The sequence below is a fragment of the Phyllobates terribilis genome, unplaced genomic scaffold (assembly GCF_046119375.1).
Source record: "Phyllobates terribilis strain yellow unplaced genomic scaffold, ASM4611937v1 Scaffold_12__6_contigs__length_324123572, whole genome shotgun sequence".
NCBI classification, from domain to species: Eukaryota; Metazoa; Chordata; class Amphibia; order Anura; family Dendrobatidae; genus Phyllobates; species Phyllobates terribilis.
In genome coordinates this window covers 320,981,738-321,003,391 of record NW_027362772.1, presented here as the reverse complement: position 1 = coordinate 321,003,391, position 21,654 = coordinate 320,981,738, and the positions used below count along the sequence as shown (strand labels likewise).

At 46.3% G+C, this 21,654-nt stretch overlaps 1 protein-coding gene across 2 annotated transcripts in view; it reads left to right on the top strand.

Annotated features, from left to right (window-relative positions):
- The window catches only part of IGSF9B (immunoglobulin superfamily member 9B), a 235,460-nt gene that overhangs the window by 43,131 nt on the left and 170,675 nt on the right, over positions 1–21,654 (top strand). For both annotated transcript variants that reach the window (XM_073657479.1, XM_073657480.1), the window contains exons 2-4: positions 9,110–9,301; positions 9,388–9,534; positions 11,544–11,695. In XM_073657479.1, coding sequence (XP_073513580.1) covers positions 9,110–9,301; positions 9,388–9,534; positions 11,544–11,695 — 491 coding nt within the window. The remainder of the gene's footprint in view (positions 1–9,109; positions 9,302–9,387; positions 9,535–11,543; positions 11,696–21,654) is intronic.

Here is a 21,654-nt window from a genome sequence, read left to right as displayed (position 1 = left end):
GCATACAGGTAAGACACACACACACACACACACACACACACACACCACAGCATACAGGTAAGACACACACACACCACAGCATACAGGTAAGACACACACACACCACAGCATACAGGTAACACACACACACCACAGCATACAGGTAAGACACACACACACACACCACAGCATACTGGTAAGACACACACACACACACACACACCCCCTCCACGGCATACCGATAAGACACACACACACACACACACACACACACACACACACACACACACACACACACACACACACACCCTCCACGGCATACAGGTGAGACACACACACACACACCCTCCACGGCATACAGGTGAGACACACACACACACACACACCCTCCACGGCATACAGGTGAGACACACACACACACACACACTACAGCATACAGGTAAGACACACACACACTACAGCATACAGGTAAGACAGACACACACACACTACAGCATACAGGTAAGACAGACACACACACACACACACTACAGCATACAAGTAAGACAGACAGACACACACACACTACAGCATACAGGTAAGACAGACACACACACACACACACACACTATAGCATACAGGTAAGACAGACACACACACACTACAGCATACAGGTAAGACAGACACACACACACACACACATACACTACAGCATACAGGTAAGACAGACACACACACACACACTACAGCATACAGGTAAGACAGACACACACACACACACACACACTACAGCATACAGGTAAGACAGACACACACACTACAGCATACAGGTAAGACAGACAGAGACACACACACACACACACACACACTACAGCATACAGGTAAGACAGACAGACACACACACACACAGCATACAGGTAAGACAGACACACACACACACACACTACAGCATACAGGTAAGACAGACACACACACACACACTACAGCATACAGGTAAGACAGACACACACACACACACACACACACACTACAGCATAGAGGTAAGACACACACACACACACACACACACACACACACACACACACACACACACACACACACACACACCACAGCATACAGGTAAGACACACACACACACACACACACCACAGCATACAGGTAAGACACACACACACACACACACCACAGCATACAGGTAAGACACACACACACACACACACCACAGCATACAGGTAAGACACACACACACACACCCTGCACGGCATACAGGTGAGACACACACACACCACAGCATACAGGTAAGACACACACCACAGCATACAGGTAACACACACACCACAGCATACAGGTAAGACACACACACACACACTACAGCATACAGGTAAGACAGACACACACACACACACACACACACACACACACACACACACACACACACACACTACAGCATACAGGTAAGACAGACACACACCACACACACTACAGCATACAGGTAAGACAGACACACACACACACACACACACTACAGCATACAGGTAAGACAGACACACACACACACTACAGCATACAGGTAAGACAGACACACACACACACACACACTACAGCATACAGGTAAGACACAGACACACACACACACACACACACACACACACACTACAGCATACAGGTAAGACACACACACACACCATACAGGTAAGACACACACACACACACCATACAGGTAAGACACAGACACACACACACACACACACTACAGCATACAGGTAAGACACACACACACACCATACAGGTAAGACACACACACACACACCATACAGGTAAGACACAGACACACACACACACACACACTACAGCATACAGGTAAGACACACACACACTACAGCATACAGGTAAGACAGACACACACACACACACTACAGCATACAGGTAAGACAGACACACACACACACACACTACAGCATACAGGTAAGACAGACACACACACACACACTACAGCATACAGGTAAGACAGACACACACACACACTACAGCATACAGGTAAGACAGACACACACACACACACACTACAGCATACAGGTAAGACAGACACACACACACACACACACTACAGCATACAGGTAAGACAGACACACACACACACACACACACACACACACACACACACACACTACAGCATACAGGTAAGACAGACACACACACTACAGCATACAGGTAAGACAGACAGACACACACACACACACACACTACAGCATACAGGTAAGACAGACAGACACACACACACACACAGCATACAGGTAAGACAGACACACACACACACACACTACAGCATACAGGTAAGACAGACACACACACACACACTACAGCATACAGGTAAGACAGACACACACACACACACTACAGCATAGAGGTAAGACACACACACACACACACACACACACACCACAGCATACAGGTAAGACACACACACACACACACACCACAGCATACAGGTAAGACACACACACACAGACCACAGCATACAGGTAAGACACACACACACACACACACACCACGGCATACAGGTAAGACACACACACACACACACACACACACACACACACACCACGGCATACAGGTAAGACACACACACACACACACCACAGCATACAGGTAAGACACACACACACACACCCACCCTGCACGGCATACAGGTGAGACACACACACACCACAGCATACAGGTAAGACACACACCACAGCATACAGGTAACACACACACCACAGCATACAGGTAAGACACACACACACACACACTACAGCATACAGGTAAGACAGACACACACACACACACACTACAGCATACAGGTAAGACAGACACACACACACACACTACAGCATACAGGTAAGACAGACACACACACACACACACTACAGCATACAGGTAAGACAGACACACACACACACACACACACACACACACTACAGCATACAGGTAAGACAGACACACACACACACTACAGCATACAGGTAAGACACAGACACACACACACACACACACACACACTACAGCATACAGGTAAGACAGACACACACACACACACACCATACAGGTAAGACACACACACACACACCATACAGGTAAGACACAGACACACACACACACACACACTACAGCATACAGGTAAGACACACACACCACAGCATACAGGTAAGACACACACACACACACTACAGCATACAGGTAAGACACACACACACACTACAGCATACAGGTAAGACACACACACACACTACAGAATACAGGTAAGACACACACACACACACACACACACTACAGCATACAGGTAAGACACACACACACACTACAGCATACAGGTAAGACACACACACACACTACAGCATACAGGTAAGACACACACACACACACACACACACACACTACAGCATACAGGTAAGACACACACACACACACACTACAGCATACAGGTAAGACACACACACACACACACACACACACCACAGCATACAGGTAAGACACACACACACACACACACCACAGCATACAGGTAAGACACACACACACACACACACACACACACACACACACACACACACACACACACTACAGCATACAGGTAAGACAGACAGACACACACACACACACTACAGCATACAGGTAAGACAGACACACACACACACAAACTACAGCATACAGGTAAGACAGACACACACACACACACACACACTACAGCATACAGGTAAGACAGACAGACACACACACTACAGCATACAGGTAAGACAGACACACACACACACACACACACTACAGCATACAGGTAAGACAGACACACACACACACACACACACACACACACTACAGCATACAGGTAAGACAGACACACACACACACTACAGCATACAGGTAAGACACACACACACACTACAGCATACAGGTAAGACAAACACACACACACACACACACACACACACCACGGCATACCGGTAAGACACACACACACACACACACACACACCCTCCACGGCATACAGGTGAGACACACACACACACACACCCTCCACGGCATACAGGTGAGACACACACACACACACACACACACACACACACACACACACACACACACCCCCTCCACGGCATACAGGTGAGACACACACACACACACACACACACACACACACACACACCCTCCACGGCATACAGGTGAGACACACACACACACACACACACACCCTCCACGGCATACAGGTGAGACACACACACACACACACACACACACACACACACACACCCCCTCCACGGCATACAGGTGAGACACACACACACACACACACACCCCCTCCACGGCATACAGGTGAGACACACACACACACACACACACACCCCCTCCACGGCATACAGGCAAGACACACACACACACACACACACCCCCTCCACGGCATACAGGTGAGACACACACACACACCCTCCACGGCATACAGGTGAGACACACACACACACCCTCCACGGCATACAGGCGAGACACACACACACACCCTCCACGGCATACAGGCGAGACACACACACAGACACACACTACAGCATACAGGTAAGACACACACACACACACACACACACACACACACACACACACACACACACACACACACACACACTACAGCATACAGGTAAGACAGACACACACACACACATTACAGGTAAGACACAAACACACACACACACACACACTACAGCATACAGGTAAGACAGACACACACACACACTACAGCATATAGGTAAGACAGACACACACACACACACACACACACACACACACTACAGCATACAGGTGAGACACACACACCACAGCATACAGGTAAGACAGACACACACACACACTACAGCATACAGGTAAGACAGACACACACACACACACTTCAGCATACAGGTAAGACACACACACACACACACACACACACACACACTACAGCATACAGGTAAGACAGACACACACACACACACACATTACAGGTAAGACACAAACACACACACACACACACACACTACAGCATACAGGTAAGACAGACACACACACACACTACAGCATATAGGTAAGACAGACACACACACACACACACACACTACAGCATACAGGTGAGACACACACACCACAGCATACAGGTAAGACAGACACACACACACACTACAGCATACAGGTAAGACAGACACACACACACTTCAGCATACAGGTAAGACAGACACACACACACACTACAGCATACAGGTAAGACAGACACACACACACACACACACACACACACTACAGCATACAGGTAAGACAGACACACACACACACACACACACCACGGCATACAGGTAAGACACACACACACACAGACACACACTACACCATACAGGTAAGACACACACACACACACACACACACTCACACTACAGCATACTGGTAAGACAGACACACACACGCACACACACACACACACACACACACACACACTACAGCATACAGGTAAGACAGACACACACACACTACAGCATACAGGTAAGACAGACACACACACACTACAGCATACAGGTAAGACACACACACACACCACGGCATACAGGTAAGACACACACACACACACACACACACACACACACACACACACACCACAGCATACAGGTAAGACACACACACACACACACACCACAGCATACAGGTAAGACACACACACACACACACACACACACACACACCACAGCATACAGGTAAGACACACACACACCACAGCATACAGGTAAGACACACACACACCACAGCATACAGGTAACACACACACACCACAGCATACAGGTAAGACACACACACACACACCACAGCATACTGGTAAGACACACACACACACACACACACCCCCTCCACGGCATACCGATAAGACGCACACACACACACACACACACACACACACACACACCCTCCACGGCATACAGGTGAGACACACACACACACACCCTCCACGGCATACAGGTGAGACACACACACACACACACACCCTCCACGGCATACAGGTGAGACACACACACACACACACACTACAGCATACAGGTAAGACACACACACACTACAGCATACAGGTAAGACAGACACACACACACTACAGCATACAGGTAAGACAGACACACACACACACACACTACAGCATACAAGTAAGACAGACAGACACACACACACTACAGCATACAGGTAAGACAGACACACACACACACACACACACTATAGCATACAGGTAAGACAGACACACACACACTACAGCATACAGGTAAGACAGACACACACACACACACACATACACTACAGCATACAGGTAAGACAGACACACACACACACTACAGCATACAGGTAAGACAGACACACACACACACACACACACTACAGCATACAGGTAAGACAGACACACACACTACAGCATACAGGTAAGACAGACAGAGACACACACACACACACACACACACTACAGCATACAGGTAAGACAGACAGACACACACACACACAGCATACAGGTAAGACAGACACACACACACACACACTACAGCATACAGGTAAGACAGACACACACACACACACACTACAGCATACAGGTAAGACAGACACACACACACACACACACACACACTACAGCATAGAGGTAAGACACACACACACACACACACACACACACACACACACACACACACACACACACACACACACACACACACACACACACACACACCACAGCATACAGGTAAGACACACACACACACACACACCACAGCATACAGGTAAGACACACACACACACACACACCACAGCATACAGGTAAGACACACACACACACACCCTGCACGGCATACAGGTGAGACACACACACACCACAGCATACAGGTAAGACACACACCACAGCATACAGGTAACACACACACCACAGCATACAGGTAAGACAGACACACACACACACACACACACACACACACACTACAGCATACAGGTAAGACAGACACACACCACACACACTACAGCATACAGGTAAGACAGACACACACACACACACACACACTACAGCATACAGGTAAGACAGACACACACACACACTACAGCATACAGGTAAGACAGACACACACACACACACACACTACAGCATACAGGTAAGACACAGACACAGACACACACACACACACACACACACACACACACACTACAGCATACAGGTAAGACACACACACACACCATACAGGTAAGACACACACACACACACCATACAGGTAAGACACAGACACACACACACACACACACTACAGCATACAGGTAAGACACACACACACACACACAGCATACAGGTAAGACGCACACACACACACACACCACAGCATACAGGTAAGACGCCCACACACACACCCCATATACAGATGATTGCACACAGGACACACACACCCCCTCCACAGCACACAGGTCACACATTGTCGACTGCTCTAGCCTCCCTTTATACAGGTCACGCGCACCTGCAACTCCCCTCTTTCTGTATATTTGTCGCCCACCCCCCGGTATACAGGTCGCACGCAGGTCACTGCCCACCCGGTGTACAGGACGCGCGGCTGCACATACATGCAGAGAGGCACAGGCGACCATGTGACGGGACCTAGTGCTGCCCTGCTGCTGACATGGGTGGCCGCCATCTGCAACTGTCAGCATTTGTCACTCGGGGTCACCCTGCCCCCGCTCTGCTGTATGTATGTCAGAAATATCCACTGATGTCTCTCCCTAGAGCTAATGATGTCACCATCAGCCAATCACATTGCTGCGAGACAGCGCTCACAGACGCAGTGCGATGTGCAGGTTTTCTCGTTCCCGTTAACTCTTTCATTGCTTGCCACCAGCTGTTAACTCCTTTCCTCCATAGGCTAACCCTACTTTCTTCATGTCTGGCCTGTTATCGAGAAAACATCCATCCAAAAGCTGTCATCCTCCGCTAAAGGAGGAAGAGTGTGATGGATCTGTAGCCAAGGCTGTAACTGGAAGAAGAGCGCTCTACCCCCGTACCTGTGACAGAACGAGGCTGGTGGAGGGATAGGAGCGCTCTACCCCCGTACCTGTGACAGAACGAGGCTGGTGGTGGGGTAGGAGCGCTCTACCTCTGTGCCTGTGACAGAACGAGGCTGGTGGTGGGGTAGGAGCGCTCTACCTCTGTGCCTGTGACAGAACGAGGCTGGTGGTGGGGTAGGAGCGCTCTACCCCTGTGCCTGTGACAGAACGAGGCTGGTGGTGGGATAGGAGCGCTCTACCCCTGTGCCTGTGACAGAACGAGGCTGGTGGAGGGATAGGAGCGCTCTACCCCTGTGCTTGTGACAGAACGAGGCTGGTGGTGGGGTAGGAGAGCTCTACCCCCGTACCTGTGACAGAACGAGGCTGGTGGTGGGGTAGGAGCGCTCTACCTCTGTGCCTGTGACAGAACGAGGCTGGTGGTGGGGTAGGAGCGCTCTACCTCTGTGCCTGTGACAGAACGAGGCTGGTGGTGGGGTAGGAGCGCTCTACCCCTGTGCCTGTGACAGAACGAGGCTGGTGGTGGGATAGGAGCGCTCTACCCCTGTGCCTGTGACAGAACGAGGCTGGTGGAGGGATAGGAGCGCTCTACCCCTGTGCTTGTGACAGAACGAGGCTGGTGGAGGGATAGGAGAGCTCTACCCCTGTGCCTGTGACAGAACGAGGCTGGTGGTGGGGTAGGAGCGCTCTACCCCTGTGCCTGTGACAGAACGAGGCTGGTGGTGGGGTAGGAGCGCTCTACCCCTGTGCCTGTGACAGAACGAGGCTGGTGGTGGGGTAGGAGCGCTCTACCCCTGTGCCTGTGACAGAACGAGGCTGGTGATAGGATAGGAGCGCTCTACCCCTGTACTTGTGACAGAACGAGGCTGGTGGTGGGATAGGAGCGCTCTACCCCTGTGCCTGTGACAGAACGAGGCTGGTGGTGGGATAGGAGCGCTCTACCCCTGTGCCTGTGACAGAACGAGGCTGGTGGTGGGGTAGGAGCGTTCTACCCCTTGCTTCTAGTTAATGTCTATGGAGGGTTGTGTTAAATACTACACTCTTACTCACGGTCTTGTGCTCTCTGCGGTAGGTGAAGATTCTTGGTGTTAATGTTTTGCAGGTGGTTCACGGGAAGAGCCACAGTTTGTGACTGCACGTGCTGGGGAGAGCGTGATCTTGGGGTGCAGTGTCATCCACCCCCTCACTGCCCAGCCTCCTCCTTATGTGGTTGAATGGTTCAAGTTTGGAGTGCCCATCCCCATCTTCATCAAGTTTGGTTTCTACCCCCCCCACGTGGACCCAGAATACGCAGGTGAGTGCCGCTTCAGTAGTTGAGATGCTGCTGGTGACTTCATGTGACCATCGGAGTATATTCTTGTCTTGTGCTTCTGCTGGCAGGTCGTGCCAACCTCCATGACAAGGCATCGCTGCGCATCGATCAGACTCGCTCGCAGGATCAGGGCTGGTACGAGTGTAAAGTTCTGATGTTGGAGCAGCAATACGATACATTTCACAATGGCAGCTGGGTCCATCTGACGGTGAACGGTGAGGGATACTGAACCTGCCGCGCCTCTGCCTGTCTGATTGTGATGTGCAGGGCGTCCTCTGCTGCGCCTCTCACCGAGGGTCTCTAGAGTAGGGGCTGTGGAATAGCAGATCTCAGCCTTAGCCTAGTCTGCGGCCGTCTGCACCCCCCCAGCCTGCTAGTCTGCGGCCGTCTGCACCCCCCCAGCCTGCTAGTCTGCGGCCGTCTGCACCCCCCCCAGCCTGCTAGTCTGCGGCCGTCTGCACCCCCCCCAGCCTGCTAGTCTGCTGCCGTCTGCACCCCCCCCAGCCTGCTAGTCTGCTGCCGTCTGCACCCCCCCCAGCCTGCTAGTCTGCTGCCGTCTGCACCCCCCCAGCCTGCTAGTCTGCTGCCGTCTGCACCCCCCCCCAGCCTGCTAGTCTGCTGCCGTCTGCACCCCCCCAGCCTGCTAGTCTGCTGCCGTCTGCACCCCCCCCAGCCTGCTAGTCTGCTGCCGTCTGCACCCCCCCCAGCCTGCTAGTCTGCGGCCGTCTGCACCCCCCCAGCCTGCTAGTCTGCTGCCGTCTGCACCCCCCCCAGCCTGCTAGTCTGCTGCCGTCTGCACCCCCCCCAGCCTGCTAGTCTGCTGCCGTCTGCACCCCCCCCAGCCTGCTAGTCTGCTGCCGTCTGCACCCCCCCCCAACCTGCTAGTCTGCTGCCGTCTGCACCCCCCCCCCAACCTGCTAGTCTGCTGCCGTCTGCACCCCCCCCCCAACCTGCTAGTCTGCTGCCGTCTGCACCCCCCCCCCAACCTGCTAGTCTGCTGCCGTCTGCACCCCCCCCCAACCTGCTAGTCTGCTGCCGTCTGCACCCCCCCCCAACCTGCTAGTCTGCTGCCGTCTGCACCCCCCCCCAACCTGCTAGTCTGCTGCCGTCTGCACCCCCCCCCAGCCTGCTAGTCTGCTGCCGTCTGCACCCCCCCCAGCCTGCTAGTCTGCTGCCGTCTGCACCCCCCCCAGCCTGCTAGTCTGCTGCCGTCTGCACCCCCCCCAGCCTGCTAGTCTGCTGCCGTCTGCACCCCCCCCAGCCTGCTAGTCTGCTGCCGTCTGCACCCCCCCCAGCCTGCTAGTCTGCTGCCGTCTGCACCCCCCCCAGCCTGCTAGTCTGCTGCCGTCTGCACCCCCCCCAGCCTGCTAGTCTGCTGCCGTCTGCACCCCCCCCAGCCTGCTAGTCTGCTGCCGTCTGCACCCCCCCCAGCCTGCTAGTCTGCTGCCGTCTGCACCCCCCCCAGCCTGCTAGTCTGCTGCCGTCTGCACCCCCCCCCAACCTGCTAGTCTGCTGCCGTCTGCACCCCCCCCCCCAACCTGCTAGTCTGCTGCCGTCTGCACCCCCCCCAACCTGCTAGTCTGCTGCCGTCTGCACCCCCCCCCCAACCTGCTAGTCTGCTGCCGTCTGCACCCCCCCCAAGCTGCTAGTCTGCTGCCGTCTGCACCCCCCCCCAACCTGCTAGTCTGCTGCCGTCTGCACCCCCCCCCAACCTGCTAGTCTGCTGCCGTCTGCACCCCCCCCCCAACCTGCTAGTCTGCTGCCGTCTGCACCCCCCCCAACCTGCTAGTCTGCTGCCGTCTGCACCCCCCCCCAACCTGCTAGTCTGCTGCCGTCTGCACCCCCCCCCAACCTGCTAGTCTGCTGCCGTCTGCACCCCCCCCCCAACCTGCTAGTCTGCTGCCGTCTGCACCCCCCCCCAACCTGCTAGTCTGCTGCCGTCTGCACCCCCCCCCCCCAACCTGCTAGTCTGCTGCCGTCTGCACCCCCCCCCCAACCTGCTAGTCTGCTGCCGTCTGCACCCCCCCCCCAACCTGCTAGTCTTCTTCTGTCTGCACCCCACTGGCGTGGAATATTGGATACACAGAGCGACATCTAGTCCAACTTATTTATTCGAAAGAAACCTGAGCCAAACCTCCATCGTTCCAGATCAGCAGCAGTGACGCTGCCCCTCCAACCCTGTGGTGAACTGTGACCCCTTAACTTCTTCCTTCTATCTCCTCAGCCCCTCCCACCTTCACAGAAACCCCGCCACAATACCTGGAGGCCAAGGAGGGGAGCAGCGTGACACTGACCTGCACGGCGTTCGGGAATCCAAAACCTACCGTCACATGGCTGCGAGAGGGCGAGTTCTTGGGGGGAACCACCAAATACCAGGTAACGCTGCCACTGCGAGACTCGGGGTCACAGGTGCTGTGCAGGCGTACACTGTGCAGAACTGCCGGCACCTCCACGAAAACCGTACATTCACCGTCACTTGTCTGTCACAGCGGGAATAAGAACCAAACACCAACGTACAAAATCCACAGATCTCAGTGGTGATATAGTAATATATATATAGTAATATGGTCACCCTTCTCCTCAGTGTGATATAGTAATATGGCCGCCCTTCTCCTCAGTGTGATATAGTAATATATATAGTAATATGGCCGCCCTTCTCCTCAGTGTGATATAGTAATATGGCCGCCCTTCTCCTCAGTGTGATATAGTAATATATATAGTAATATGGCCGCCCTTCTCCTCAGTGTGATATAGTAATATATATAATAATATGGCCGCCCTCCTCCTCAGTGTGATACAGTAATATATATATAGTAATATGACCGCCCTTCTCCTCAGTGTGATATAGTAATATGGCCGCCCTCCTCCTCAGTGTGATATAGTAATATGGCCGCCCTTCTCCTCAGTGTGATATAGTAATGTGGCCGCCCTTCTCCTCAGTGTGATATAGTAATGTGGCCGCCCTTCTCCTCAGTGTGATATAGTAATGTGGCCGCCCTTCTCCTCAGTGTGATATAGTAATATGGCCGCCCTTCTCCTCAGTGTGATATAGTAATATATATAGTAATATGGTCGCCCTTCTCCTCACTGTGATATAGTAATATGGCCGCCCTCCTCCTCAGTGTGATATAGTAATATGGCTGCCCTCCTCCTCAGTGTGATATAGTAATATATATAGTAATATGGCCGCCCTCCTCCTCAGTGTGATATAGTAATATATATATAGTAATATGGCCGCCCTTCTCCTCAGTGTGATATAGTAATATATATATATATATAGTAATATGGCCTCCCTTCTCCTCAGTGTGATATAGTCATATATATATAGTAATATGGCCGCCCTTCTCCTCACTGTGATATAGTAATATATATATAGTAATATGGCCGCCCTTCTCCTCAGTGTGATATAGTATTATGGCCGCCCTTCTCCTCAGTGTGATATAGTAATATATATAGTAATATGGCCGCCCTTCTCCTCAGTTTGATATAGTAATATATATATATAGTAATATGGCCGCTCTTTTCCTCAGTGTGATATAGTAATATATATATAGTAATATGGCCTCCCTTCTCCTCAGTGTGATATAGTCATATATATATATAGTAATATTGCCGCCCTTCTCCTCACTGTGATATAGTAATATGGCCGCCCTTCTCCTCAGTGTGATATAGTAATATGGCCGCCCTTCTCCTCAGTGATGCTATAGCAATATATATTTAGTAATATGGCCGCCCTCCTCCTCAGTGTGATATAGTAATATGGCCTCCCTTCTCATCAGTATGATATAGTAATATGGTCGCCCTTCTTCTCAGTGTGATATAGTAATACATATATAGTAATATGGCACCCTTCTCCTCACTGTGATATAGTAATATATGTAGGAATATGGCCGCCCTTCTCCTCAGTGTGATATAGTAATAATATATATAGTAATATGGTCGCCCTTCTCCTCAGTGTGATATAGTAATAATATATACAGTAATATGGCCGCCCTTCTCCTCAGTGATGCTATAGCAATATATATTTAGTAATATGGCCGCCCTCCTCCTCAGTGTGATATAGTAATATGTATAGTAATATGGTCGCCCTTCTTCTCAGTGTGATATAGTAATATGGCCACTCCCCTCCTCAGTGTGATATAGTAATATATATATATAGTAATATGGTCGCCCTTCTCCTCGGTGTGATATAGTAATATATTTATTAATATGGCCACTCTTCTCCTCAGTGTGATATAGTAATATGGCCGCCCTTCTCCTCAATGTGATATAGTAATATATATATATATATTAGTAATATGGCCGCCCTTCTCCTCAGTGTGATATAGTAATATACAGTAATATGGCCGCCCTTCTCCTCACTGATGCTATAGTAATATATATAGTAATATGGCTGCCCTTCTCCTCAGTGTGATATAGTAATATGGCCGCCCTCCTCCTCTGTATGATATGGTAATAATATATATAGTAATATGGCCGCCCTTCTCCTCAGTGTGATATAGTAATATGGTCGCCCTTCTTCTCAGTGTTGATATAGTAATATGGCCTCCCTTCTCCTTAGTGTGATATAGTAATATGGCCACTCTCCTCCTCAGTGTGATATAGTAATATATGTAGTAATATGGCCGCCCTTCTCCTCAGTGTGATATAGTAATATGGCCACCCTCCTCCTCAAAGTGATAAGATATACTTTATTTATTTTTTTATCACGGAGGAAATTGCGATATCACAGCAGCAGAACACAGATCATAGTAATATGGCCGTCCTTCTCCTCAGTGTGATAAAGTAGTACATATATAGTAATATGGCCACCCTTCTCCTCAGTGTGATATAGTAATACATATATAGTAATATGGCCGCCCTCCTCCTCAGTGTCATATAGTAATATTTATAGTAATATGGCTGCCCTTCTCCTCAGTGTGATATAGTAATATGGCCTCCCTTCTCCTCAGTGTGGTATAGTAATATATATATATATATAGTAATATGGCCGCCCTTCTCCTCTGTGTGATATAGTAATATATATAGTAATATGGCCGCCCTTCTCCTCAGTGTGATATAGTGATATGGCCGCCCTTGTCCTCAGTGTGATATAGTAATTTATATAGTGATATGGCCGCCCTTCTCCTCAGTGTGGTATAGTGATATATATAGTAATATGGCCGCCCTCCTCCTCAGTGTGATATAGTAATATATATAGTAATATGGCTGCCCTTCTCCTCAGTGTGATATAGTAATATATATATATATATAGTAAGATGGCCTCCCTTCTCCTCAGTGTGATATAGTCATATATATATATAGTAATATGGCCCCCCTTCTCCTCAGTGTGATATAGTAATATGGCCGCCCTCCACCTCAGTGTGATATAGTAATATATATAGTAATATGGCCGCCCTTCTCCTCACTGTGATATAGTAATATATATATATTAGTAATATGGCCGCCCTTCTCCTCAGTTTGATATATAGTAATATATATATAGTAATATGGCCGCCCTTTTCCTCCGTGTGATATAGTAATAAATATATATATATATAGTAATATGGCCTCCCTTCTCCTCAGTGTGATATAGTCATATATATATATAGTAATATTGCCGCCCTTCTCCTCACTGTGATATAGTAATATATATAGTAATATGGCCGCCCTTCTCCTCTGTGTGATATAGTAATATGGCCGCCCTTCTCCTCAGTGTGATATAGTAATATGGCCACCCTTCTCCTCACTGTGATATAGTAATATATATAGTAATATGGCTGCCCTCCTCCTCAGTGTGATATAGTAATAATATATATAGTAATATGGCCGCCCTTCTCCTCAGTGTGATATAGTAATAATATATATAGTAAGATGACTGTCCTTCTCCTCGGTGTGATATAGTAATATATATATTATGGCCACTCTTCTCCTCAGTGTGATATAGTAATATATATAGTAATATGGCCGCCCTTCTCCTCAGTGTGATATAGTAATATATATATATATAGTAATATGGCCGCCCTTCTCCTCAGTGTGATATAGTAATAATATATATAGTAATATGGTCGCCCTTCTCCTCAGTGTGATATAGTAATATATATATATAGTAATATGGCCGCCCTTCTCCTCAGTGTGATATAGTAAGATGACTGTCCTTCTCCTCGGTGTGATATAGTAATATATATTTTAATATGGCCTCCCTTCTCATCAGTATGATATAGTAATATGGTCGCCCTTCTTCTCAGTGTGATATAGTAATATGGCCACTCCCCTCCTCAGTATAATATATATAATATGGTCGCCCTTCTCCTCAGTGTGATATAGTAATATATATATATAGTAATATGGCCACCCTTCTCCTCACTGTGATATAGTAATATGGCCGCCCTTCTCCTCAGTGTGATATAGTAATATATGTAGGAATATGGCCGCCCTTCTCCTCAGTGTGATATAGTAATATATATATATATATATATAGTAATATGGCCTCCCTTCTCCTCAGTGTGATAGTCATATATATATAGTATTATGGCCGCCCTTCTCCTCAGTGTGATATAGTAATATATATAGTAATATGGCCGCCCTCCTCCTCAGTGTGATATAGTAATATATATATATAGTAATATGGCCGCCCTTCTCCTCAGTGTGATATAGTAATGTATATATAGTAATATGGCCTCCCTTCTCCTCGGTGTGATATAGTCATATATATATATATATATAGTAATATTGCCGCCCTTCTCCTCACTGTGATATAGTAATATATATATAGTAATATGGCCGCCCTTCTCCTCAGTGTGATATAGTAATATGGCCGCCCTTCTCCTCAGTGTGATATAGTAATATATATAGTAATATGGCCGCCCTTCTCCTCAGTGTGATATAGTAATATATATAGTAATATGGCCGCCCTTCTCCTCAGTGTGATATAGTAATATGGCCTCCCTTCTCATCAGTATGATATAGTAATATGTATAGTAATATGGTCGCCCTTCTTCTCAGTGTGATATAGTAATATATATATAGTAATATGTCCGCCCTTCTCCTCAGTTTGATATAGTAGTATGGTCGCCCTTCTCCTCAGTGTGATATAGTAATATGGCCGCCCTTCTCCTCAGTGATGCTATAGCAATATATATTTAGTAATATGGCCGCCCTCCTCCTCAGTGTGATATAGTAATATATATAGTAATATGGCCACTCCCCTCCTCAGTGTGATATAGTAATATATATAATAATATGGTCGCCCTTCTCCTCAGTGTGATATAGTAATATATATAGTAGTATGGCCGCCCTTCTCCTCAGTGTGATATAGTAATATATGTAGGAATATGGCCGCCCTTCTCCTCAGTGTGATATAGTAATATATATATAGTAATATGGCCTCCCTTCTCCTCAGTGTGATAGTCACATATGTAGTATTATGGCCGCCCTTCTCCTCAGTGTGATATAGTAATATATATATAGTAATATGGCCGCCCTCCTCCTCAGTGTGATATAGTAATAATATATATAGTAATATGGTCGCCCTTCTCCTCAGTGTGATATAGTAATAATATATATAGTAAGATGACTGTCCTTCTCCTCAGTGTGATCTAGTCATATATATTTATAGTAATATGGCCACGCTTCTCCTCACTGTGATATAGTAATATATATAGTAATATGGCCGCCCTTCTCCTCAGTGTGATATAGTAATATATGTAGGAATATGGCCGCCCTTCTCCTCAGTGTGATCTAGTAATATATATATAGTAATATGGCCTCCCTTCTCCTCAGTGTGATAGTCATATACATAGTATTATGGCCGCCCTTCTCCTCATTGTGATATAGTAATATGGTCGCCCTTCTCCTCAGTGTGATATAGTAATATATATAGTAATATGGCCGCCCTTCTCCTCAGTGTGATATAGTAATATACAGTAATATGGCCGCCCTTCTCCTCAGGGATGCTATAGTAATATATATAATAATATGGCCACCCTTCTCCTCAGTGTGATATAGTAATAATATATATAGTAATATGGCCGCCCTCCTCCTCAGTGTGATATAGTAATAATATATATAGTAATATGGTCGCCCTTCTCCTCAGTGTGATATAGTAATATGGCCGCCCTTCTCCTCAGTGTGATATAGTAATAATATATATAGTAAGATGACTGTCCTTCTCCTTTGTGATATAGTAATATATATATATATATATATATATATATATATATATATATATATATATATATATATATATATATATATATATATATATATATATATATATATATATATATATATATATATATATATAGTAATATGGCCGCCCTTCTCCTCAGTGTGATATAGTAATATGGCCGCCCTTCTCCTCAGTGATACTATAGCAATATATATTTAGTAATATGGCCGCCCTCCTCCTCAGTGTGATATAGTAATATATATATATAGTAATATGGCCTCCCTTCTCATCAGTATGATATAGCAATATATATTTAGTAATATGGCCGCCCTCCTCCTCAGTGTGATATAGTAATATATATAGTAATATGGCCGCCCTCCTCATCAGTATGATATAGTAATATGGCCACTCCCCTCCTTAGTGTGATATAGTAATATGGTCGCCCTTCTCCTCAGTGTGATATAGTAATATATATATAGTAATATGGCCGCCCTTCTCCTCAGTGTGATATAGTAATATATATATAGTAATATGACCGCCCTTCTCCTCAGTGTGATATAGTAATATGGCCGCCCTTCTCCTCAGTGTGATATAGTAATATATATTGTAATATGGCCGCCCTTCTCCTCAGTGTGATATAGTAATATATATAGTAATATGGCCGCCCTTCTCCTCAGTGTGATATAGTAATATATATAGTAATATGGCCGCCCTTCTCCTCAGTGTGATATAGTAATATACAGTGGTGGCCAAAAGTATTGGCACCCCTGCAATTCTGTCAGATAATACACAGTTTCTTCCTGAAAATGATTGCAATCACAAATTCTTTGGTATTATTCTCTTCATTTAATTTGTCTTCAATGAAAAATCACAAAAAGAATTGTCCTAAAGCCAAATTGGATATAATTCCACACCAAACCTAAAAAAGGGGGTGGACAAAAGTATTGGCACCCTTTGAAAAATCCTGTGATGCTTCTGTAATTCGTGTGATTAACAGCACCTGTAACTTACCTGTGGCACCTAACAGGTGTTTTCAATATCTAAATCACACTTGCAGCCAGTTAACATGGATTAAAGTTGCCTCAACCTCTGTCCTGTGTCCTTGTGTGTACCACATTGAGCATGGAGAAAAGAAAGAAGACCAAAGAACTGTCTGAGGACTTGAGAAACCAAATTGTGAGGAAGCATGTGCAATCTCAAGGCTACAAGTCCATCTCCAAAGACGTGAATGTTCCTGTGTCTTCCGTGCGCAGTGTCATCAAGAAGTTTAAAGCCCATGGCACTGTGGCTAACCTCCCTAGATGTGGACGGAAAAGAAAAATTGACGAGAGATTTCAACGCAAGATTGTGCGGATGGTGGATAAAGAACCTCGACTAACATCCAAACAAGTTCAAGCTGCCCTGCAGTCCGAGGGTACAACAGTGTCAACCCGTACTATCCGTCGACGTCTGAATGAAAAGGGACTGTATGGTAGGATACCCAGGTAGACCCCACTTCTTACCCCGAGACATAAAAAAGCCTGGCTGGAGTTTGCCAAAACTTACCTGAGAAAGCCTAAAATGTTTTGGAAGAATGTTCTCTGGTCAGATGAGACAAAAGTGGAGCTTTTTGGGAAAAAGCATCAACATAGAGTGTACAGGAAAAAAAAGAGGCATTCAAAGAAAAGAACACTGTCCCTACAGTCAAACATGGTGGGGGTTCCCTGATGTTTTGGGGTTGCTTTGCTGCCTCTGGCACTGGACTGCTTGACCGTGTGCATGGCATTATGAAGTCTGAAGACTACCAACAAATTTTGCAGCATAATGTAGGGCCCAGTGTGAGAAAGCTGGGTCTCCCTCAGAGGTCATGGGTCTTCCAGCAGGACAATGACCCAAAACACACTTCCAAAAGCACTATAAAATGGTTTGAGAGAAAGCACTGGAGACTTCTAAGGTGGCCAGCAATGGGTCCAGACCTGAATCCCATAGAACACCTGTCTAGAGATCTCAAAATGGCAGTTTGGAGAAGGCACCCTTCAAATATCAGGGACCTGGAGCAGTTTGCCAAAGAAGAATAGTCTACAATTCCAGCAGAGCATTGTAAGAAACTCATTGATGGTTACCGAAGCGGTTGTTCGCAGTTATTTTGGATAAAGGTTGTGCAACCAAGTATTAGGCTGAGGGTGCCAATACTTTTGTCCGGCCCATTTTTGGAGTTTTGTGTGAAATGATCAATGATTTGATTTTTGCTTCATTCTCTTTTGTGATTTTTCCTTGCAAGCAAATTAAATGAAGAGAATAATACCAAAGAATTTGTGATTGCAATCATTTTCAGGAAGAAACTGAGTATTATCGGACAGAATTGCAGGGGTGCCAATACTTTTGGCCACCACTGTGTGTGTGTGTGTATATATATATATATATATATATATATATATATATATATATATATATATATATATATATATATATATATATATATATATATATATATATATATATATATATATATATATATATATATATATATATATATATATATGTATGGCCTCCCTTCTCATCCGTATGATATAGTAATATATATATAGTAATATGGCCGCCCTTCTCCTCAGTGTGATATAGTCATATATATATATAGTAATATTGCCGCCCTTCTCCTCACTGTGATATAGTAATATGGCCGCCCTTCTCCTCAGTGTGATATAGTAATATGGCCGCCCTTCTCCTCAGTGATGCTATAGCAATATATATTTAGTAATATGGCCGCCCTCCTCCTCAGTGTGATATAGTAATATGGCCTCCCTTCTCATCAGTATGATATAGTAATATGGTCGCCCTTCTTCTCAGTGTGATATAGTAATACATATATAGTAATATGGCACCCTTCTCCTCACTGTGATATAGTAATATATGTAGGAATATGGCCGCCCTTCTCCTCAGTGTGATATAGTAATAATATATATAGTAATATGGTCGCCCTTCTCCTCAGTGTGATATAGTAATAATATATACAGTAATATGGCCGCCCTTCTCCTCAGTGATGCTATAGCAATATATATTTAGTAATATGGCCGCCCTCCTCCTCAGTGTGATATAGTAATATGTATAGTAATATGGTCGCCCTTCTTCTCAGTGTGATATAGTAATATGGCCACTCCCCTCCTCAGTGTGATATAGTAATATATATATATAGTAATATGGTCGCCCTTCTCCTCGGTGTGATATAGTAATATATTTATTAATATGGCCACTCTTCTCCTCAGTGTGATATAGTAATATGGCCGCCCTTCTCCTCAATGTGATATAGTAATATATATATATATATATTAGTAATATGGCCGCCCTTCTCCTCAGTGTGATATAGTAATATACAGTAATATGGCCGCCCTTCTCCTCACTGATGCTATAGTAATATATATAGTAATATGGCTGCCCTTCTCCTCAGTGTGATATAGTAATATGGCCGCCCTCCTCCTCTGTATGATATGGTAATAATATATATAGTAATATGGCCGCCCTTCTCCTCAGTGTGATATAGTAATATGGTCGCCCTTCTTCTCAGTGTTGATATAGTAATATGGCCTCCCTTCTCCTTAGTGTGATATAGTAATATGGCCACTCTCCTCCTCAGTGTGATATAGTAATATATGTAGTAATATGGCCGCCCTTCTCCTCAGTGTGATATAGTAATATGGCCACCCTCCTCCTCAAAGTGATAAGATATACTTTATTTATTTTTTTATCACGGAGGAAATTGCGATATCACAGCAGCAGAACACAGATCATAGTAATATGGCCGTCCTTCTCCTCAGTGTGATAAAGTAGTACATATATAGTAATATGGCCACCCTTCTCCTCAGTGTGATATAGTAATACATATATAGTAATATGGCCGCCCTCCTCCTCAGTGTCATATAGTAATATTTATAGTAATATGGCTGCCCTTCTCCTCAGTGTGATATAGTAATATGGCCTCCCTTCTCCTCAGTGTGGTATAGTAATATATATATATATATAGTAATATGGCCGCCCTTCTCCTCTGTGTGATATAGTAATATATATAGTAATATGGCCGCCCTTCTCCTCAGTGTGATATAGTGATATGGCCGCCCTTGTCCTCAGTGTGATATAGTAATTTATATAGTGATATGGCCGCCCTTCTCCTCAGTGTGGTATAGTGATATATATAGTAATATGGCCGCCCTCC